Source organism: Giraffa tippelskirchi, chromosome 1 (genome assembly GCF_054371585.1).
Source record: "Giraffa tippelskirchi isolate mGirTip1 chromosome 1, T2T-mGirTip1v1.2.pri, whole genome shotgun sequence".
In the NCBI taxonomy this organism is placed as follows: Eukaryota; Metazoa; Chordata; class Mammalia; order Artiodactyla; family Giraffidae; genus Giraffa; species Giraffa tippelskirchi.
Window position 1 is genome coordinate 193,579,511 of NC_137275.1, and position 23,723 is coordinate 193,603,233.

Here is a 23,723-nt window from a genome sequence, read left to right on the forward strand (position 1 = left end):
TTTCTGAATCCCATAGAAACCATTACATCTGACAAGTATGTATACCCAGCAAATTAATGAGATGAACTGAAAACTGCAACGCCTGCAGCCAGCACTGAACACCAGAAAGGACTCAATTCTTCTCCACGACAATGCCTGACAGCCTACTGCACAATCAATGCTTCAAAAGTTGAACAAATTGGGCTATGAAGTTTTGCTTCACTCGCCATATTTACCTGATCTCTTGCTAACTGACTACCACTTCTTCAAGTATCGACAACTTTTTGTGGGAAAAATGCTTCCACAACGAACAGGAGGCAGAAAATGCTTTTCAAAAGTTCATCAAATCCTAAAGCACAGATTTTTACACTACAGGAATAAACAAACTTACTTCTCGTTGGCAAAAGTGTGTTGATTGTAATGGTTCCAATTTTGATTAATAAAGATGTGCTTGAACCTAGTTATAACAATTTAAAATTAATGGTCCAAAACCACAATTACATTTGCAACAATCTAGTAAATACAAATAATCAATAAATAACAGTGGAATGAGTTAGCTCTTCATATGCAAATATAGAAAGACTGTGAAGATACAAATAAAGAGTAAGGTAAAAGTGTGGGTAATGATCCATTTCCTTAACAGGAATAAGTAGAAAATTACATATGGGTAAATACATGAACATTTTTCTGAACAGAACTAGATACACACTTAGAGTGGGTTTCCCTTTTTAAAAAATTTTTTTGAGTTTTTTATTAGAGTATAGCCAATTAACAATTCTGACTGTTTCAGATGAACATCGAAGGGACTCAGCCATACACATACATGTTTTATTTCACACTTTTCTCATTTGAAATTTCCTAAATAGAGGGCATGATGTATTTCATTTTCTTTGCAGTCTGTATTTTTAAAACTAATAAAGCCATACCCTTTATAACAACTGGAGAGAGTCTTAAAGGCTATAAAAAAATCTAACAAAAGACCTCATACCAGTCTAGAAATCTACACATTAGCTGCTTAATCAATAAATCAAACAGTCTATATAGTCATATCTATGGGACATCAAACTCACACAGAACAGCATAAATTTACCTAGAACAAACCCGAGTTCATATCTTCTGATAATGAAAATTTGCAAAATAGATGCACATATATATATATTTTGTTTATACCTGTAATAAATGGAACCTGATATGCTAACTCAGTAAGTTTTGCATCAAGTAGATTTGGAGATAGCAACATTAGTCTCTTGAAAAACCTCCCAATTCTAATTTTAATGGGATTTTTTTTTTTTCCAGTAGAAGTTGCTAAGATAGGGAAACAACTAAAATAATGCCATTGGGACTTCCCTGGTGATACAATGGCTAAGAAGAATGCACTTGCCAATGCAGGGGACGTGTTCAAGTCCTGATCCAGGAAGATTCCACAGGCTGTGAAGCTTCTAAACCCGTGCATCACAACTAGAGCCCAAATGCTGCAACTACTGAAGCCCATGAGCCTCAAACCTGTGCTCCACAAGGGAAGCCACCGCAATGAGAAGCCCTGCACATCACAACTAGAGAGCAGCCCCCGCTCTCTGCAACTAGAGAAAGCCCAAGTGCACCACCAAAGACCCAGCACAACCAAAAAATAAGATAAATAATTTTTAAAATAAATAATGCCATTGGACACTTGATTAAAGTGAGACTAAATGTCACATTTTTCTAAGCAAATCACAGTTAAAATATTCCCAACTAAGCACAAAACACTGCAAAAAAAAAATCTTTAACACACTATTTGCTCATTCACTCTATAAATATTTGCATTACTCAATGTGTGCCAAGTACAATAGTAGGCAGGTACCATGGGATTAAGAGGTAAGCAAAACAGCCCCTATCTTTGTAAATTCTTACAGTAAGGAGAGGGGAGAATAAAGTCCACTTAATCACAAAATGGTATCAGAGATTATAGTCACTGATCTAATTCAGAGTGGTTAGTCAAAGCAAACTTCAATAAACTAATACTTAAATAAACCTAAAGGCTGAAAAGCCAACCAGAGAAAAGTCAAGGAATCTTAATTAGGTGTGGACTCCAGAGTTAGTCACTGGATTTCAATCTAGGCTCACTATATAACACGTGTATAAATTTAACCACTCTTCTAACCTGAGTCTTGGTTTCCTCATTTTTAAATAACAGGTAACAACAGTACTTTCATCATAAAGTTGTGAAACTTTAAAAAGTATTAATGCAATATGCATTAGTATAATAAGCCTGTAGTAAGTATTATGTTACCGTCATTAGCAGCATTGGCAAAAGCTCAAAAGGACAAAGAGCTAGTGATAGTTGGAGGAAAAGACTTAAAAATGGCTGAAATGCAGGGCGGAGATTCCTTAAAAAACTGGGAATAGAACTGCCATATGACCCAGCAATCCCACTGCTGGGCATACACACTGAGCAAACCAGAATTGAAAGAGACGCGTGTACCCCAATGTTCATCGCAGCACTGTTTACAATAGCCAGGACATCGAAGCAACCGAGATGTCCATCAGCAGATGAATGGATAAGGAAGCTGTGGTACATATACACAATGGAATATTACTCAGCCATTAAAAAGAATACATTTGAATCAGTTCTATTGAGATGGATGAAACTGGAGCCCATTATACAGAGTGAAGTAAGCCAGAAAGAAAAACACCAATACAGTATACTAATGCATATATATGGAATTTGAAAGATGGTAGCGATAACCCTATATGCGAGACAGAATGTGAGACACAGATGCATAGAACAGTCTTATGGACTCTGAGGGAGAAGGTGAGGGTGGGACGTTCTGAGAGAATAGCATTGAAACATGTATTTTATCATATGTGAAACAGAACACCATTCCAGGTTCGATGCATGACAAATGCTCAGGGCTGGGGCAATGGGATGACCTAGAGGGATGGGATGGGGGGGTGGAAGGGGGGTTCAGGATGGGGAACACGTGTGAACCCATGGCTGATTCATGTCAATTTATGGCAAAAACCACTACAATATTGTAAAGTAATTAGCCCCCAACTAAAATAAATAAATTTATTTTTTAAAAAAATGGCTGAAATGCAGTGAATGACTGGGGACAGGTAAGTAGGAAACAAAGCATGAAGACCTTATTAGCTATGCTATCTAATTCTGAAGTCTCTAACCAAAAGTGGCTACTGAACACTTGAAATGTGGCTAGTCCAAATTAAGATATGCTGTGTGTGTAAAATACACACCAGATTTTGAACACCTAGTATGAAAAAGACAAGTATCTTAATTTTAAAAATATCAATTACATGTTGAAATGATACTTAAGACACACTAGGTTAAAAAATAATATATTACAATTACAAACTCAAAAGACAGAAACAACCCAAGTGACACTGACAGCTGAATGCATAGACAAAACAGAATATATACATACCATAGTATACACATACAATGGAGTATCCTTCAGCCTTAAAGAAGGAAATTCTGTCACATGCTGAAACATGGATGAAACTTGAGGACACTATGCTAAGTGAAGTAAGGCAGTCACAAAAGGACCAATATTATGATTCCACTCTTATGAGAAACCTAAGTAGTCAAATTCATAGAGACAAAAAGCAGAATGGTTCTTGCCAGAGGCTGGCAGGATGGGATAATGGGGAACTACTGTTTATAGGTACAGGGTTTGGTTTAAGATGAAAAGATTTCTAGAGATGGATGGTGGTGATGGTTGCACAAAAATATGAATGTATTTAAGGTCACTGAACTAACTGTACACTCAAAAATAGTTAGGATGGTAAATTTTATGTTCTAAGTATTCTAATAAAAAATTGATTTTTTAAGTGGCTATGAGAAAAATTATATATGCAGCTTGCATTATATCTCTACTGGTCACGCTGTTAACTTAAGTCATGGCAAAATTTTCCAATGAGGAAGGTTTTGAGGAACCATGTGACAAGATCTGGATCTAGTGAGACCAAATGCCCTATAGCAGGGGTCAGCAAATTTCCAGTAAAGGGATAGACAGTAAATATTTTCAGCTCCATGGGCTGTTCTGAAAGTATAGATAATATAGAGGTGAATGGACATGGTGAATTTGGCTCACTCTAGTTGGCTGACACCTGCCTTAAGACATCCACTGTAAGGAACAGCTCCTACCAGCTCAGAGTTAATTTTCAGGAATCATATAAGCCAGTTTTATAGTCATAGCCTAAAATCTTCCATAGGGAGAGGTATTTACTACCATGGCAATCAGCAAACACTTCAAATTAGTGCTGTTTTCCCCCAAAGAACTAGCTGATAAATATCTACCAGCACATCACTTAGCTTAGGTAAAGAATTAACTTCTCTCCTATGCATTTAACAGTATATTGGCTGGAAAAACAGTCACTCACTCAAAACTTCCTTCTTTTTTTTGTTGGCAAAGAGTTGGACACAACTGAGTAACTGAACTGATTCAAATCTTTCTGGGTTCTGTGGTTGAGATGAAGCTTCTCAGTTAAGCAAGATTGTTCTTAAAAAAAAAAAAAGGCTCTTCTAGAAACATTGTTTCAGTAACTAGAAACCAGAATGAACTTCCTGTGGCAGTCAAGAGTGTTGAGCTGAAGGGAAAGCAGTTTCAAATGAAGCCATGAGGAGGGCAGAAAACAATGAGATTATGTATAGCCAGCTGGCCAAATACACAAACGCAGAGGGAGATTTTGGGACTTGAGCATTGGCAGATTTTGGAATCCACAGTGGGTCCTGGAACCAATTCCTGGCGACACCGAGGGACAACTGTACTGTACTCAGTAAACACTAAGTAACTGGTGGTGGTGGTTCAGTTACTAAGTCATGTCTGACTCTTGCAACCCCATGGACTGTAGCCCGCCAAGCTCCTCTGTTCATAGGACTTCCCAGGCAAGAATACTGGAGTAGGTTGCCATTTCCTTTCCAGCATATCTTCCCGACTCAGGAATCAAACTCGTGTCGCCCACTTTGCTGGCAGATTCTTTACAGCTGAGCCACCAGGGAAGCACATCTTCCCAAACCAGGGATCGAACCCAGGTCTCCCTCATTGCAGGAGGATTCTTTACCGTCTGAGCCAGTAGAGAAGCCCAAGAACACTGGAGTGGGTAGCCTATCCCTTCTTCAGGGGATTTTCTCAACCCAGGAATCAAACTGGGGTCTCTGGCATTGCAGGCTGATTCCTTACCAGCTGAGCTACCAGGGAAATCCTAATTAATTGGTACTGATTATTAATTGCCCATTATCATGCATATGGTCTAGATTCAGTTATAAACAAACATTTACTTGGCCCGTACTATGTGCTAGGCTTTGGTAACACTATTAGGAACAACCACAGATCTTCTCTAGCACACACACACAAAAAAATCAAATAATCACATGAATACAGGCTTTAAGTTGTAATAAACTATGACCAAAACCAGGATACTGTGAGAAAGTACAATGGGGAATCTCAACCTACTCTGCAAAATCAGGGATACTTCTTTGAGAAAGTGATCTTTGCACTGAGTGGGAATGGCCAAAGAGTGAGAGGCATTCTGGGTAGCAAGAACAAACTGCACAAAAGTCCTCAGGCAGGGGGGGAAAAAGTGATTAACAGACCAAGGAACTAAGAAGTCAATAAGGCAAGAGCCAAGTGACCAAGGAGGAAAGATGGCATCAGACTGGAGAGGCAGGAAGGAACCTTATCACACAAGGACTCATGGCCTCATTATGTTAAGTCCAAGATCAATGGGGAGTTGTTAGTTTATGTAGAGGGTAACATGATCTGACTAATATTTTTCAGAGACTGCTCTAGGAGTTAATGGGGGGCGCAGGGATAAGGGAACTGACCAGTAGGCTACCCTAGTTTCTAGGTGAGAAATGGCAACTTATTGCGACTTAGCAGCAGTGAAGTCAATCCTCAATCTTAAAACTACCTACGTAATCTATCAAATACTCCATTGAAGCAATTTTTGACCTCAGGACACCACTATTACAAATTTGAAACCCCAAAGAGCTTTTGAAACTCCATGGAGCTTTTAAGTAGGTTAAAGCTACTGACATACTAGAAATTAAAACTAAGAAATCTTTAAAAATATTAATTCACAATAATAAACTCATTACATTAATAGAAGCATTTTTAATCAAAAATAACTATTTTCCTAGTGTGAAGAATAACTGTTTTAAATTTTTGTAAATAACTTCAGTCTCATATTGGAAGACAACTGGATTTTTACATCTGTCTTGGTATCCTACATCTTACAGATTCTGAAAAAGTACGTTGTTTATTTTTGAGAAAATTAAGAGTGAAAAACAAAAATATCTCGGAAAATTATGAAAGTAGTGTTGACCTTATGATCCTCCTAGAAGGGCTATGGGGACCCCCAGACCATATTAAGAACTGCTGCTTGAGTAACAGAAAGTCAAGTAATCACAACAAAATGTTTCACAGCAGGAAAGCTACAAAGTGTTACAGACAATGGAAAGTAACTGAAATCCTCATGTATTGTTGGCAGGAATAAAAACTGGTACAACCACCTTGGAAAACAGTTTTGCAGTCCCAAGCGCAGGTCAGCAGACAGCTATCACGTGACCCAAGAATTCAACTCAAAAGGCATATGCTCAAGAATATGTCCACAAAAAACTTGTGTAAGTATTCACCTTGGCGTTATTCATAGTAGTCAAAAAGTAGAGACACTCCAAATGTCCATCAATTGATGAATGAATCAACTGGAGAAATAAAATGTGGCATACACTGGACTATTATTCAGCAGTAAAATACATGCTACAACACAGATAAATCTAGGAAACATTGTGCTTAAGAAACCAGCTACAAGTTTTCAAAATCTGGTGTGTATTTTACCCCTTCAGCACATTTCAGATCAGTCCAACCACACTGTAAGGGCTCAACAGTCAGACATGGTTTGAGGCACTTCTGCGGACAGAAGTTCTAGATCTACACTATAAAGTCTTTGTTTTAAATGATATTTGTGATAATGACCCTGAGTCAATGTAATTTCCCCTATCAAGGAAAAGTTCAATTCTATTCAGTACAATATGTACATTATGTCTAAGTATGTTAATAACATGTACATTATGTTAATATTTTTCTAAAAGATTGAAGTGATGAAGATATTCCCCAAAACTAGAATATACTGCCTGACTACTTCAGATGACTGTATCTCAAAATCTTAAGACTATGGTGTAAAGAGCTATACAAGTCCCAAAACAATCTAGTTAGGAGCTAGTATATACAAGTCCCATCCTTTCTCTGCACTAATTTTAACCACAACATTCTTCTGGACTTCATCTTGCTTGCTGACACTTAGAAATCCTCAAACTGTTTCCAATAGCAAATAATGAATAAGTAAGAGAAAACATAATCTCATACACAAGGATTTTGCCATTACACATTTTAAAAAATCTATTTACTTATATCATGAAAACCCTTACTAATGAAACCACCTTGGAAAGACATAGTAAAAGTTTATATTCCAACCACCTTTAGGTAGAAATTTAAACATTACCCCATTGAGCACTCAATGAAAAATAAATTTCACATTAATTTCAAAAAGTATAAGCTTTATTATCAACCTGAGTTAAAATTAAATACAAACTGTATTAAAGTATCTTGTTTCTCCCTGTTACAAACGGAAACAGAGGGAAAAATAAGAAACTGAATAACCATCTTCAGTTCAGTTCAGTTGCTCAGTCCTGTCTGACTCTTTGCGACCACATGGATCGCAGCACGCCAGGCCTCCCTGTCCATCACCAACTCCTGGAGTCCACCCAAAACCATGTCCATTGAGTCGATGATGCCATCCAACCATCTCATCCTCTGTTGTCCCCTTCTCCTCCTGCCCTCAATCTTTCCCAGCATCAGGGTCTTTTCCAATGAGTCAGCTCTTCGCATGAGGTGGCCAAAGTATTGGAGTTTCAGCTTCAATATCAGTCCTTCCAAAGAACACCCAGGACTGATCTCCTTTAGGATGGACTGGTTGGATCTCCTTGGAGTCCAAGGGACTCTCAAGAGTCTTCTCCAACACCACAGTTCAAAAGCATCAATTCTTCAGCGCTCAGCTTTCTTTATAGTCCAACTCTCACATCCATACATGACCACTGGAAAAACCATAGCCTTGACTGGACGGACCTTTGTTGGCAGAGTAACATCTGCTTTTTAATATGCTATCTAGGTTTGTCATAACTTTCCTTCCAAGGAGTAAGCATCTTTTAATTTCATGGCTGCAGTCACCATCTGCAGTGATTGTGGAGCCCAGAAAAATAAAGTCAGCCACTGTTTCCCCATCTATCTGCCATGAAGTGATGCGACTGGATGCCATGATCTTAGTTTTCTGAATGTTGAGCTTTAAGCCAACTTTTTCACTCTCCACTTTCACTTTCATCAAGAGGCTCTTTAGTTCTTCTTCACTTTCTGCCATAAGGGTGGTGTCATCTGCATATCTGAGGTTATTGATATTTCTCCTGGCAATCTTGATACCAGCTTGTGCTTCGTCCACCTTACAACTTGTTTATACCTTATCCAAGAAATTTAATATAATTTCATCCAATCAATTAGAACACACTCATATGCATACTCCAGAATACTAGAGTGGGTAGCCTTTCCCTTCTCTGGCGGATCTTCCAGACACAGGAATCGAACCAGGGTCTTCTGCAATGCAGGTGGGTTCTTTACCAACTGAGCTATCACAGAAGCCCTGATACTATTTCAGCACAGTGTAGTAAAAGAATTTACATTACACAGAAAACAGATGTTTAAATTGTCGAAAAGGGGATGTGTCTAACAGAAAAAAGCCTAAGCCTTCAATATTATTTTTTGTAGGTCTTCTGCTTATTCTTTTTACCTCTAAGATTACATAATAATTTTCAGGACCAAATACTTTCCAATTTTTACAAAACATTTTCAGTGAAATCTCAATCTCATTAAGCTTATTTTATTGACTAATTTTAATCTGTAGCAAACAGTTTAAATCTGTGAAACCCTTAGAGAAAAACTTAAAATTATAGATGACAGAACTTTTCTTGTGCTTCAAGTAGAATTTTTCAAACCATGTGAAAACTACTTTTCTTATTCTTGTACATTTTTCCAAATGTACTTCCCCTAACAGAGCCCACAGGTAGTTCAATTTGTCTTCAGGTTCTTGATGCAATGAATGATAAGCTTAAATTTTTATCACATTTTCTACTTCAAAAGAAAGTATTTATCAAAATAATTCAACTACCATGAGAAAAAGTTGCTGCAGAAAGACATTATCTGTTAAAATTTTACTTTGGTTACAGAGGAGTAAAACTAAAACTTCCACAGAATTTGAAATTCTAGTTTCACCATCATAAAAAGTTAAAAAATCCTCACAGATAATAGTAAAATAAACTGATCTAAATGAGTTTTTATATTTACAAAGTACTGACTTTCTTTCTAATCTTTTACAGTAAAATGCTTAAAGCAGCCAAAATAATGGAGACCTGAACTTGAAATCCTAGGAAGAACAACTAAGGGCTTCAACAGTTAACATGGCTACACACTCATTAGAGTAACAAAAATATAAAAGACTGATATTATCAAATGTTTGTAGGAATGTGGAGCAACAGGAATTCCCATGCACTGTCAGTGGGATCATAAAGTATAAGCACTTTTCAAAAAAAAAATACAGTTCCTTATGAAACTAAACATTCAGCTACCCTGTTACACACACTCATTCCACTTCTAAGCATTAACAAGAGAGACAAAAGCATTCATCAACAAAAATATTTGTACAGAAGTGTTCAGAGCAACTAACTGGAAAGAGTCCAGGTGACTTTCAACATGAAAATGGATCAATTACGGTGGTATATTCACACGATGGAAGACAAAAAGCAATAAAAAAAGAACTACTGATGATACATAATAATAATGAGTCTCAAAAACCCTAGGCTGAATGAAAAAGCCTTACCCAAAGGAGGGTATACTGTATAATACCATTTATGTGAAACTCTACAATAAGCAAAATGAGTCCATAGAATAAAACAGTGATTGAATCGGGGAGAGTGACTGAACTGACTGGGAAAGGGCAAGAGGGAACTTTCCAGTTAATTATAAAGCTCTACAACTCCAGAAGACTTTGGATTACACAGGTGTATGTATTTGTATAAACTCGTGGAATGGCAACCGACTGCATCTCACCGCAAGTCAAATTTACCTTCAAAAATTTTCAGTTGAAAACCTGAACTCAGGTTAATGATATGCAATGCACATTGCTGAAGTGCTTTTTAAGGGTTCAGTTCAGTCGCTCAGTTGTATCCGACTCTTTGCGATCCCATTGACTGCAGCACGCCAGGCTTCCCTGTCCATCACCAACTCCCAGAGCTTACTCAAACATGTCCATTGAGTCGGTGATGCCATCCAACCATCTCATCCTCTGTTGTCCCCTTCTCCTCCTGCCCTCAATCTTTTCCAGTATCAGGGTCTTTTCCAATGAGTCAGCTCTTCACATCAGGTGGCCGAAGTATTAGAGTTTCAGCTTCAACATCAGTCCTTCCAATGAACACCCAGGACTGATCTTTAGGAGGACTGGTTGGATCTCCTTGGAGTCCAAGGGACTCTCAAGAGTCTTCTCTAACACCACAGTTCAAAAGCATAACATGTACTAATACTTGCAACTTGCTCTGAATTGCATCCAAAAAATAAAATTGACCAATAAATGATTAATTGTGTGATAAAGCAAATAAAGCAAGATGCTAACTGTAGGTGATGGACACATGAGAGTTCACTGCACAACTATTCCAACTTTCCTGTATACTGGAAAATACTTTAAAAATTAAGGGAAAATTTTATAGGAGAATTGAGAGACCAAAAAAATAGGGATTCAAAAGGTGGTCAAAGTTTCTCACGATGCTACACACACTTACCACTTGATAGAACACGCCACCTTTCATAATCACATAAACAAATACCGCAATTACTTATTGTTCCTTAAGGGAAACTTACAGGTACGTTTCATTTTTGCTTCTTCATAAACTGTTCACACTGTCTTGATATCTGCTGACCAACTGTCTGAGATCAATTCAGTAATTACGAAAATATTCTAGGACGTATACTTAACAAAAACTAAAATGATTTGTTAAATTTCTCAAGATCATTAATTAACTGCAGTAACTGTATTTCTGAATAGATTTTACGCGGTAAATTACTTTTAAATTTCCTCCATTAACGCCAGGTTCGTGCTCTTTCATCTGATTGCAATTGCTAACGTGTGAATAACGTAGCTATTCCTCTAAAATCAAACAAAAACCTCCCCAACGATTGGCATCTAAAGAATGACAAATACACTTAAAAAAACAAACAGAACCAGCAAGTTGTCAACGAAAGTCACCCACCTTTCTCCTTAAGCCTAGTTCTATTAAGATGTGGCTGAAAGCAATTTCTACGTCACAGCTCATTTTTTTTTCTTTAAAGATTGGAAGATGGGAAAGATTTCAGCCGTCAAAACGCATAACTAAATGTACACGTGCTCCTCACCCCCAAAATCTACTTTAACCCCCAGTCAGGTAAACAATGAGCACCTCCCTTTTTTTTTTTCCTTCCAGAGACAAAACCGCAGACCGGGCTAAGCCAAACCCTCGCCCAGCCTCCACCCCGCCCGAGCCAGGCGGCGGGTCTCTTTCCTTTGTGCGGAGTCAGAGGGAGGCGGCTGGAGGCGGGGAGCTGGGGGGAGGAGGCTGGGGTCGGCAAACGCCGGAGCAGAAGGAAGGCGCCGAGGAGAGCGGCATCGGCGCGTCCCACAAACAGGCCGAGAGGCCCCGCCACAAACCTCTGCGGTGTCCCCAGGAGCAAACCCACAAACCTGGGTGTGATCTAATTTGGGATGAGACCCAGGAGAAAGGCCGAGGGAACCTCCGGGGACGACCCCTTCCTCCCAAGCCCTTGCAAAACCGCCTCCTCCAGCCGCTGGCGGAAGTCCTGCAGCCATCCCCACCCCGCCCCGAGCATAGCGCGGCCCTCACCTGCTGGACGGAGCTGTTCTCGGGCACTGCGAACTCCTCCTTCTCCTTCGGGGTCTTCACGGTGACTTTCATGATCTTGGGTTCCGTGGAGGCGGTGGCGGCGGGGGCGCCGGCACCTTCGGCCGCGGCGGCGTTGTCCTGGGAACTCGGAGGGCCGCCGCTTTCACCATTCTCGGCCATGGCGGCGGCGGTGACTCAGGCGCAAAGGAGGGAGCGGGTGAGCGAGCGGGAGCCAGGCAACGCCAGAGCCGGCCTGACCGGGCAGCGGAGAATGTGGGGCACGCTGCCTCAGTGACAACTGGCTCAGGGCCGCCCTAGCGGGCGAAGAGCCGCGGAGCTTGGCGTGGGCTCCAGCGCAGGCCCGGGTCGGGCGCTCGGCAGCCGCCGTGTGTTCAGACGGCGATCAGTCGCAGCGACATCCGCAGCAGCCGCCGCCGCCGCCGCTTCCTCCTCCCCGCCCCTCCCCCTACGCCGCTCTGCCCGCGCCGCGCGGGGCACGCCGGGTAACGCGGCTGGCGACGTCGCCGAGTCATGCCTGGCCGGCGCGGCTTGGATCTCGGAGTGATTTTCTTTCCCTCTCCCGCTCCATTGCTCAAAGCGTAGGCGCGTCCAGAGTGAAGGACTGAAAACAAAGTGGGGTGGAAGAGATCAGTTCATTCCTTCTTACCCCTTTCACCAAAAAATAAATTTGGGGGTTCTGGGAGGCACCGTAAGGGCGCACGAGGATGACGTCACGGCTAGCGAAATTACTGGAAAGAGAGCTAGACCACTGGGCGCTGCGGCCGGAAATGCGCCTGCGCGATGGCAGGCCAGGTAGTTCTCCCCCACCCCCTCACCTCACTCGGGCAGTTACGGTGCGCGTCCCTTAGGAGCCTGAGCTTGCTTCACGGTGTACCCCACTGGGAGGAGGGTCTGAAACAAATGCCCGCGAGGGTTTTTTGTAGTTGATATTTAAATGTGCTTAAATTTTGCGTACTGTAAAAATTTTAAACGCTTGCTTTTACTACACGGTGCGCTAGAAATGAAAGATAAATTAATGGAGGAAAAAAATCCTCATCATAAAGAAAGGAAAATGGAGTACGTCCCTGTAGCCACCCTGCTCTATTCCGAGCAGTCAGTGCGTCGGGGCCAGAGCCTCCCACTCTGGTCGCCAGGTTTGGTCAGGTGATCAGGCCTCCTGTGTTGGCAATGGCGCTGAAAGCCCTGCTAGCCCACCCGTGAATTCTCTGTGAATACTGTCCCGTAAGATGTTTGGGGCAGAAACATAGTATGCAAGGCGTGCCCTCCCGGCTGGGACAGCACAATGTAGCTGAGGTGTTCATTTTATATTCTTTCAAATTAACTTACTGCTCCGTTTCAGACTTTAGATGACATAAAAGGTAGTCGTTCAAAAATTATTTTCAGTGTAATACATGTGTAAATAAGAAACAGGAAGTTAATTTTCCCCTAGAGAATATTAAATTTGAAATGACCTCATCACTTGCCTTTAAAGATGACTTGCAAGGAATGTACAACACTGGGCATAAACTTTATCAACCAGTATTGCGCAAATGTAAACTTTGACACCACACCGTGACCCAGATGTGCAAAGATACACTTTGTATTTCTGTTCTTAAACCGTCCAACTCTGTTCTGGTTCTTTTAAGTACTCTTGCATGAAGTCCACTTCTTAGCAGAGCCACTCTAAAATCTGGGTCTAAGAAGTTCTGAACGTGTAAATGGCTATAGCGACGTCATTTCGTATCAGCGAAGTTTCTGGCAGCATTTTTCAATAACATGAAGAAATTACACAGAGCTTTCTGCTAAAGATTGGCTGTTTACATATATTTAGATATACAGTAATCATTACTCCTCAAGGTAGAAAGTTCCACCGTTGGAAACCATTTATATATAACTCTGCACTTATGAAATTGCTCTGTGATTATCTGTGTCTTAACATTAATTTCTAAGAAGTGCTGATGTCTGTGCACGATTTATGAAGTAATATAATTTATCTGTAAGCATATACAGTATAGTAATTCATTATGGACCTTTTTAGAAACAGTCCTACCCTGTAAGAAACCACTGAGGTGTGGGTTTAGATCAGGGGTTAGCAAACTTTCAGAGACTAGATCCTAGGTATGTTGGGCTTTGTGGGCCATGCGTTCTCTATCTCAAATATTCAGCTCTGCCCTCATATCATGAAGCAACCATAGACAATACATACAAGACTAAGCTTGATTGTGTCCTAGTAAAACTACTTATAAAAAAGCACAATTTGGCCCAGGAGGTCTAAATGTCTATTTGAGGCATTTTCTTTTTAGTATCTTGTTTATTAATAGTCGAGAAAAAAATTACAAGAGCATACTTCATTCATTCTATAAACATTGATTGAGTACCTTAATGTTGAAGATAAAGAGGAATAAGATTCAGTCTCTGCCCTCAAAAAACTTAGAAGCAAGTTGGATGAGGGGTAAAAAATGGAAGGAGAGGGAGATAAGCAGTGCCATGCTGATATGTGTTTAATAACCAACTCTCCAGAAAATAAGCTTTGATATTTTTTTTAGCATTGCCCAGTCCCCTTGATGTAAATACTTGCAAAATGGCCAATCTCAAGCTACCAACTTGAGGTCCTTGATCACAAAATTCCTGACATTTTATCATTAAGTTTTCATAAGTGAATATGAGCCAGCCCTAAGTGGATAGATCCCTTTTTATAAGTCTCAATATTCAAAATTCAAGTATGATAATAAGAGGTTATTATTCATATGGTAGAATTCTTCCTTGACAAAATGAGTCAATGGATTCAATCAGTCAACAAGAATTTATTGAGCAAACTTTAATCCTGTGTCCAGGAACTTACATAGTAACACAAAATCGTACATATGTCCAAAAGTGGTATAAATAACAGGCATTGATCATGCTTCCATTGTCTCAAAAATGAAGCCCAAGCTTCTTAACTAGGTACAAGGCCTTCCACAACTAACTCCTAGTCTCTCAAGCTTCACTCCCATTACTCCGTAGAAACGATCTGCTGCAATCAAACAGGTTTATTCTCATCTCTAGAAATAATTGTACATTGTATTTTTCTCACCTAGGATCACTCCTTCAAGTCAATATACTCCCCCATGTGCCCATTATTACTGCTGCTTCTCTAATAGAAAACACCCAAGCAGAATCATTTTTTTCTCTGACCTCCATCATAATTATTTGTACACTTCACCTGACAATTCATCACTTGTAACATACCTTCTATTATCTTAAACTGTTTCTCCTGTTACCAGTCTAGATCACACCCGCATTAATTCTGGCCTAGATTGCAACAATAACCTCCTCCAGATTCCCTTGCTTCCAGTCTGAAGTCACCATCCTCAAAACTATTTATTATTGGTGCCATATGTTATCCCTGTAGAACTAAACTTTCATTATGACACCCAGATAATTGTCATTAGCTCTCAACAGAGTTTCAAAATAATATCTCATTCCTATCTTAACCCTAAATCAAATGAGTCCACTACACATTCCAAGCTTATCTTGTGCTTTTCTGCCTCTAGGCTTCAACACATTTTCACTGCAAATTGCAATTCTTCTCTCTCATTTTGACTTCATTGTTTTACCCATCCTTCAAGACTTACCTGAAATGAGACTTTCCCTAACAGTTTTTCCTTTATAATGTTTTTTTGATCAGACATATTCTCTAAATACTCTAGATTCCCATATGACTTTATTACCTTCCTGGTGTCACTTACCCATTTGGCCTTGTGTTATACTTAGTTGCGTGCACATTTGTTTTATTAGACAAGGGTCCTTGAAAACAGGGTCAAGTCTTGATCGTCATATGTACCACACAATGCCTAAGCTAATTTCTTGGCATGATAACATTTTCTGCTAATGAATTATTAAACTGTCCCTTTTACCACTAGAGAAGAAATTCATTTAAATCAGTAAATCATATTTTATACTCCTTTGTCTCCTGCAAGGTTTATGTCGCAGTGATAGATAGATATTGATACATACATATAATACTTAACTTGAACATTATTTGCTTTGCAATAGCTTCAGAGGAAGGAAATATTATTTCACCTCCTGCTTGGTACAAGGGAAGGAAGGAAAGTCAGAGAAGGATTTTAAAGTGAAGTGAAGTGAAAGGAATTTGAGTCGCATGTAAAGGAATGGAAGTGATTTGGTTAAGTGTGTTGAAAGGGGCAACTTCATGAGAAAGAGGCAGTGGTGAGAAATAGAAACTCTTCTAGGGCACTGATCTTAAACAGTGGTCCACAGCCTAGGAACAGTCCATTCATATCTCTAGGGCTACTTCCAAATCAAAGGGAAAAGGGTGAAATGTTCAATAAGTTTCTGAGCGTTAACCCTGGAGAAGTGTTTATGGTGAGGAGGGTTGTTTATTAATTTGTCAACTAAAACTCTAGACCACTGGATAGGAATTACAAATAGATCTACGGCCACTACACACTTTGAATACAAGCTGCTCAGTCAGTTCCCACAGCTGTGCCAGCCAGTGCATAACGAAGCAACAAGAGGACCAGCAGTGACACCAGGGAAGGAGTTATAGCAAAACTCTCTGAAGAAAACACTCGTGGTTCTTATTTTGTCCAGTCTCACTTTTTTTTTTTCACTTTTTATTTTGAAATAATTATAGACTCACATGGAAGCAGCAAAAACAGTACTCCGAAGAGTCCTGTGTACCCTTCACCTAATTTCCCTCTATGGTGACATCTTTAACTTTTGCTGCATAATATTAAACTAGGAAATTGACATGTTAACTGGGCTATAAGCCTTATTCAGGTTTTACCATATTTTTAAATCTTCATTGATTTGTGTATGTGTGTATATCTGTCCAATTTTATTCTATGTATAAATTCATGTAACCATAACTAGATTACCAAGGTCCAGAACTATTCCATCATCAGTCTCACCATTTTTTGTCATTCCTATACAGCAGGGGTTCTCAATCTTGACGCTACTGACATTTGAGACCACAGCATTCTTTGTTTAAAGCAATGGGGAGATGCTATGCATTATAGGATTTTTAGCAGCATCCCTGACCTCCGCTCAGTAGATGCAGGCAGTACAAAGAACAACCAGTGGAAATACTGGTGGTGGTTTAGTACCTAAGTCGTGTCCAACTCTTGTGACCCCATAGACTGTAGCCCACCAGTTTCCTCTGTTCTTGGGATTTCCTAGGCAAGAACACTGGAGTGGGTTCTTATTTCCTTCTCCAGGGGAACTTCCCAACCCAGGGCTTGAACCCGAGTCTCCTGCATTGCAGGCAGATTCTTTACCATCTGAACCACCAGAGAAACTGACCTCTACTCAGTAGATGCAGATAGTACTACCACCCCACCACTATTAGGACAATCACAACTGTTTCTCAAAATTGCCAAATGTCCCTTGGGAAACAAGCTATACAGAGGGCTGATGGGGTCATCCCTACCACCTACATTTTTCCTCTATCACAAATTGAAATAGCAAGTGTTATCAGACATCGAAGAATCATATTTTACTACCAAGCTTATTTAATTCTGAATTGATTTTATTACTCATGGTGAACCTTACTGTGGATTTTCTCCAGTATAGGTTAAGTATTGCCAGGATTCCATTATAAACTTGCTTTTAATCTGTTATTATATTTCATCTGCTCATCTCTTATCAGGAGTCTGAATTTATTCAGGCCTTAAGAGAATGCCTAAAAATATTCATAGGCTATACTCTTGACCTCTCCTATGAACAGGTTACTACAGATAACGTGAGCTACAGTCCCTAGGGTAAGCACTGAATATTTTACATAAGTGGTAAGACTGGTTCTCTTGGAAACATACAGATGCAAGGATAAATATTTTTATAATTAGACTCAAGCTTGGTTTTATTCTGTGTAAAACTCCAAGCCTTATGATTTCTTTTCAGAGGAGAAATTTATTCAGAACACATATATTTGGAATGTGTTTCCTGACCTTAGAAGAGGTTAACTTATGTGAAGAGTCTGCCATCTTGTATAAACTAACCAAATGAGCCATGGGGAAATTTTAGGTGTTCTCTGAAGGCAGAGAGAAGGAAGTTAAAGGGTACAAAATCTATAAAGCAAGTCATCTAGGAATTTCAGAGAATAATAATGCTTCTGGGAGGAAAAATTGTTTCCGGCTGCTGGGGAATTTTGTAACACACAAAAAGGCAATTTAAAGGGATTTCCCTGGCAGTCCGTGATTAGGACTCTATGCTTTCACTGCCAAAGGCCACGTTTCAGTCCCTGGTTAGGGAACTAAGATCCCACAAGAAGCATAGCACAGTCCAAAAAAAAAAAAAAAGGGCAATTTATTGATGTATTTTACAAAGGAAGCTGAGAAGTGTTAAAGAAAAATCAGTCCTTTCTTTCATCCAAATAATTCTTAAAACTTTGGTTCTCAAATGACTTGAAAGGTAGATGATAATATGATAGCTTATCTGAGTTGTTCTATAATAACAAGAATTGTAAAAGGTTTGAGATTTTCCCCTACTTACAAGCAAAGAGTTTGGTGGAATACTGGCAGAAGACACATGACTCTTAAGACTTTGTTACAGCGGTAGCAGTGGCCAGTGTATTAGCATTTTCTTGCACCTGTACATGCAGTGGGTTGCATTATAAGAGTAATCTCAAGTGTGGGGAGCCCAGATATTTTAAATGTGCAGTAAACTTGTAGCACTTTGCTCTGGAGGGAGATACTATGTTTTCAAAAACCACTATACAAATATCCTTGAAAAAATAGCTTAGAACAAAAAAGTTGTATAAATTTCCTATTGCTGCCATAACAACCATACTTTAGTCACTTAAAGCAACAAGATTTTGCTTAAAGCAGCACAGTTTTCGCTTAAAGCAACACAGATTTTTCTTGCAACTCTGGAGGTCAGAAGTCCAAAATGGATCTTAAAGGGCTAAGCATGAAAGGCTATGTTCTTCTGGAGACTCGAGGGGAGAATTCATTTCTTACTTTTCCCAGCCTTTAAAGACTGTCCGTGAGATAGGGGAGGAGGGAGCCTGGCATGCTATAGTCCATGGGATCACAAAGATTTGGATACAACTTAGCAACTGAACAACAACAGACTGCCCACATTCGTTGGCTTGTGGCCAAATCACTTGACCATCTGCTTCCATTATCAATTTCCTGTGACTTTCCTGCCTCCCTCTTTCCCTTTTAAAGATTTTATAAAGATGATGTTGGGCCCTCCCAGATAGTAGGATTCTTAATCACATCTACAGAGTCCCTGTGGCATGTAAGGTGACAGATAGGCTCTGGGAATTAAGATATAGACACCTTTGGGGAGCCATGATTCTGTGCATGAGAGGAAGGCAGTGCCCATATTTATAAGATATGCAGAATTATGAGAGGCCATAAAAGAATTTTCTCCCAATAACATCCACTCCTTATTTCTACAGTTGTTTGTCATTCTTGTTAATCTGACCACCAGAGGCTGCGACCAAATCCATAAAATTTGTTTCATATAACATTTAATAAACTACTATCAATAGACTCAAAGAAGCAGAATGAGGCCAACATGCAGTATTACTAACCGTGCTCCCCAGGGGTTCAGACCCAATCAGCTGAACAAATCCCATAAACCATAAGAATCTACTTTGGCTGCTTCCTAGATATTGCTTCTGTATTGACTTTTCCCCTTGGCCCAAGGCATTAATCTAGTTACAGCAGGATGTCTTAGCAGTTGCACATATTTTGCTATGGACTGCAAGGAAGAAATCCTGGACAATTATTACTGATCATAACAACCCTGAGCAGTGAGCTGTGGCTGGCTTGAATGCCTTCCATGCTGATGTGATTGTCATTGATCTTCAGCTGAAGTCTGGACAGAATTTTGTCCTACCTCTTCTAATTCAGTGGTTCTCATTGTAAGAATTAACTGCCCACAGGTTGCATACAGATAGCAAACAAGTAAGTAAGCCCACTGAGAAACCCTGGCAAGTAATCAAGGGCAGCTGCATTCTAGGTGGTTCTCCCAGTAAGCTGAGGGCTATGTGATCTACAGACAGTGTTTCTTAAAGGTCTCTTATGACCTCCCTTAAGGTGCAAGCTGCTGTGATTTCAAGAGAAGGCAAGCTAATGCCTAACTTCCACAAAAGAAGTATAGTCCTGGGAGTGCACATGGTGTACCTGGAAAGAAAATGTTGTTGATAATTATTGAAACCCCTTAAATATGATTGGCAGCTGGTTGGTAGGCCTGAGGGTACCTGGTTCAGTTCGAATAATGGAGTCTAGTCCTTGTTAATGGAGGGACTGCCTATAGGCCAGCAGTCCAAACTGTCCTGTTTATCTATGCCACCTGCTGGTGACTAGTAAGGGCTACAAGGATGGGAGTGGGAAAGATATCCAGAGGTATTGACACATGTTTTACATGGGAGGTGTAGAGACCCAGCCATTCCCTGTCATTTTCAATTGGCTTCTTATTAAAGTTAAGGAGAATGTTGGTTGTGATCAGAGTTATCCTGTGAGGTATGGCGGACCTAGCAGTGAGTTAAATTTAGTGTTTGCTAGTTCAGGAGAGCCTCACCCAAGTGTTTTTCTTCATGAGTGAAGACCCAGGGATCTCTCTAAAAGACAGAAGATCAGAATGCCCCACCTTTTCCTGTGCTTCTCAAGGTCCAAGGTGTTCCTTCTCCTCGTGCTAGGATTGTTTTCCTCCCCCACCAAAAAAATCAATGTATCCCACTCCAGAAACGGTAACTTCACCTTTTCCCCAGTCACCACCTACTCACACCAAGACTTCTTATCTAGAAGGGAAACAATTTATCTCAGACTAGGACTTGAACCTATGTGTTGGGACTCGAACCCACATGGCCAGGACCTGAAGGCAGCCAAAACCCTGCTTGGGACTCTAACCCACGTTGCTGGGACTTGAACCCACCCAAAACCCTGCTTGGGACTTGAACTCATGTGGCTGGGACTCGAACCCAGCCAAAATCCCTGGTCTTTCAACTGATATCACAGACCTGGTTTCAGGACCTAATGAAGGTTCTTGATATTGCAGGAAGAATTCAGTGAGAGACAAAATGATAGGTAAGCAGTGGTTTTATTCAGAGAGAAACATACTCCACAGACAGAGTGTGAGCCATTGCAGAGGGCAAGTGCTGCTTCAAAATGTGGCACGGTTAGTTTTTATGGGCTGGGTAATCTCATAGGCTAATGAGTGGGAGGATTATTCCAACTGTTTTGGAGAAGAAGTGGAGATTTCCAAAAATTGAGCCACTGCTCACTTTTTGGTCTTTTGATGGTGACTTGGAACTGTCATAGTGCCTCTGGGTGTGTCATTTAGCTTGCTGATTGAAGATCAAGGTCTAGTCAAAGTTGACTTGTCTGCCATCTTGTAGCCATTTGATTCCAATTGATTTATGTTGTGTCCTTGGGCTATGTCATTCTTTCAAAGGTTGTGCGCTGCCCCCTTCCTTCCTGTTTCAGAAGGGTAGGTGCAAAAGGCACAGGAACATTTTTCTAAAACATATAGGCACTCATTATGTCTCCCATTTTGGCCCTTATGAAACACATTAGAGGACTCAGGGAGCAAGTATTCCATCATCCTTATAATCTAGGACCATATCCATCCAATAAGAGAATTCAAGTAGCTAAACCAGAGGCTCCATTTGGCTGGGCTGCCACCAAGAGAGTGTACCAACCCAGTACCAACCCGGCCAGCCAGTAGTTGTCAGTAGGGGAAAGAAAGAAGTGTCATGTCCATGGTAGACTTCTGAATTTTCAAAGTAGGTTTATAAACTCCTATCCCCTTTGTCCTTATCATTACCTAGGCAGTGGGCAAAAGGAGATGATTCCTTTCTGGAGACAATTCAGTGACCAAAATACCTAGTATTAAAGCATTTGAACTAGGAGGAGGTGAGGGATATAGAAGAAGAGGTCTTTTTGAGTTGATTTTTGAGGTGACCATTTCAACACTCAACAATACCAGATGTCTATGGGTAACAGTGTGGAAATTGCTCTAAGTACCTTAGCCAGTAGCCCATTGTTGAGTGACTTTTGCAATAAAAAGTGTACCTTTGTCAGACTGTAAATGGTCCAGAAAGCCAAAAACATGACACAGATTAGTTTTCAGGGGCCACAGTGGTGTGGTTAGAGTCAGTTGATTGGACTAGACCAATAACACCAAAGCTGAAAAAGCGTCAAAGCAGTGAGCCACTACAAATAGCCCTGAGACAGGGTCAGAAGTCCAATGTAATCAAATTGCCAGCTGTGGGTGGGGACCACACTCACGAAATGTATCCTTACTCCCTGTGAAATGAATGCGTCACCTTTTGTCAGCAGTCCAAGTCTGACATGCAGTGGTAGCCTTTGCATCAGAAACATTGACTCTTCTACTTTGCCCAGTTTATGATGGTGGGTGTGGATCATGTCCAGTACAGTGACGAACACAGGCAGCAATAGTGGCAGTAAAGACATTGCAATGTTCTGTCAGCAGCTTGACTCCAGTCAATCTCATCAGGATGGCCCCTACCATAGATATCTACATGAGAGACCCAAGTGGTTGGGTCAGCAGCTGTGGTTTGTTTCCACAGTTCACGTCCCCAAAGAAGAGTGTATTTAATCTGCCAATCTGTAGTTTTCGAAGTACAGACCAAAGAGCTGAGCCATTGGCAACAGCCCAAGAGTGACTACAAATAAAATAACAAGGTTCATCAAGAGGACTGTTGGTAAGAGATAAGAAAGTGGCCTTGAATTCTGCCCACTGAGTGAAGTGACCTTGTACACTTTTGGTTGTACATATTAACACTGGGATTGAACAGCTATAACAGCTCCAAGAACTCCTGTCAGGTCTCAGTGTAGTCAAACCATCAGTGAATCAGGCCCAGGCATTTAGAGGAAACTGAATTGAGGGTCCCTTTGAACCAGTGGTTTTGTTTAGAGCAGAAAAGCCTGAGGGAGGAAAAGACAAGGAATAACTTTGCTCCTTGGAGATAGCTACTGCTTTCTCATATAAAGCCAAAATGCCACTGGGGCCCAAACATTGGTATGCTTGAACATACCATTTCCATTGATGAGCAAGACTTATTGAGCCCTTCTCCTTGGTGTCCTTCAGCCCAAGTCAACCCACCCCAAGATGGGAATATTAGGCTGAGTGGGAAGGCCTTTATCGGTCAGGCTTCTGGCTTCAACAAGAGCTCAGTAGCAAGATAATAGCTGATCTTTCAAAGGGGTGTATGTGGCAGCCCTGTTAGGAAGCTATGAGTCAAAACCCCAAGGGACACCCATAGATGGAAGTTGCCTCGCCTTATCAGGGTCTCCAGTGGGCAAAATCATCAGTCCCTTAGACCTGTAGCTGAAATTATGGAGCCTGAAGAGTGCTAATGCTTCTCTACATGCAGCTGTTCCCAATCAGGAGAATCTCTTCTGGTACGTAGAGGATGACAAAACACAAGCATGTAACACATTGATTCCTACTGTACATTTAGATAATAAAAGTAGCAGCAACTATACATTGAATTGTCTTGGAGAGCCCAATCCACAAGGTCATGTCAGCTCTTACCCAGATGAGCCCTGCTTGAACATCATTAGCTGAATCCAGGAGCCAGTTCCCCTGTGGGGCTGGTAGAATGGAGACTAGGACCCCTGTATCCAGCAGAGCCACACAAGTTTGACTTCATCCCCTCCCCAAAGTTCCCCAGCATAGGAGCATAGAGCTCTGGTCCCCCTTGTTGACATAGAAACCTTGGCCCCTCCCCCCAGCCATGTTCCCTTAAGTGGCTGTGATTGTTGTGAAGAGGAGGGAGAGAGCAAGAGACAAGGAAGGA

At 40.7% G+C, this 23,723-nt stretch overlaps 1 protein-coding gene across 4 annotated transcripts in view; it reads right to left on the reverse strand.

The window, feature by feature from the left end:
* The window catches only part of UBQLN1 (ubiquilin 1), a 54,927-nt gene extending 42,502 nt beyond the window's left edge, over nucleotides 1-12,425 (reverse strand). For all 4 annotated transcript variants that reach the window (XM_081520556.1, XM_081520547.1, XM_081520572.1 and 1 more), the window contains exon 1: nucleotides 11,948-12,425. In XM_081520556.1, the coding sequence (XP_081376682.1) occupies nucleotides 11,948-12,127 (180 nt within the window). In that variant the 5' untranslated portion in view covers nucleotides 12,128-12,425. The remainder of the gene's footprint in view (nucleotides 1-11,947) is intronic.
* Nucleotides 12,426-23,723: the final 11,298 nt, after the last annotated feature.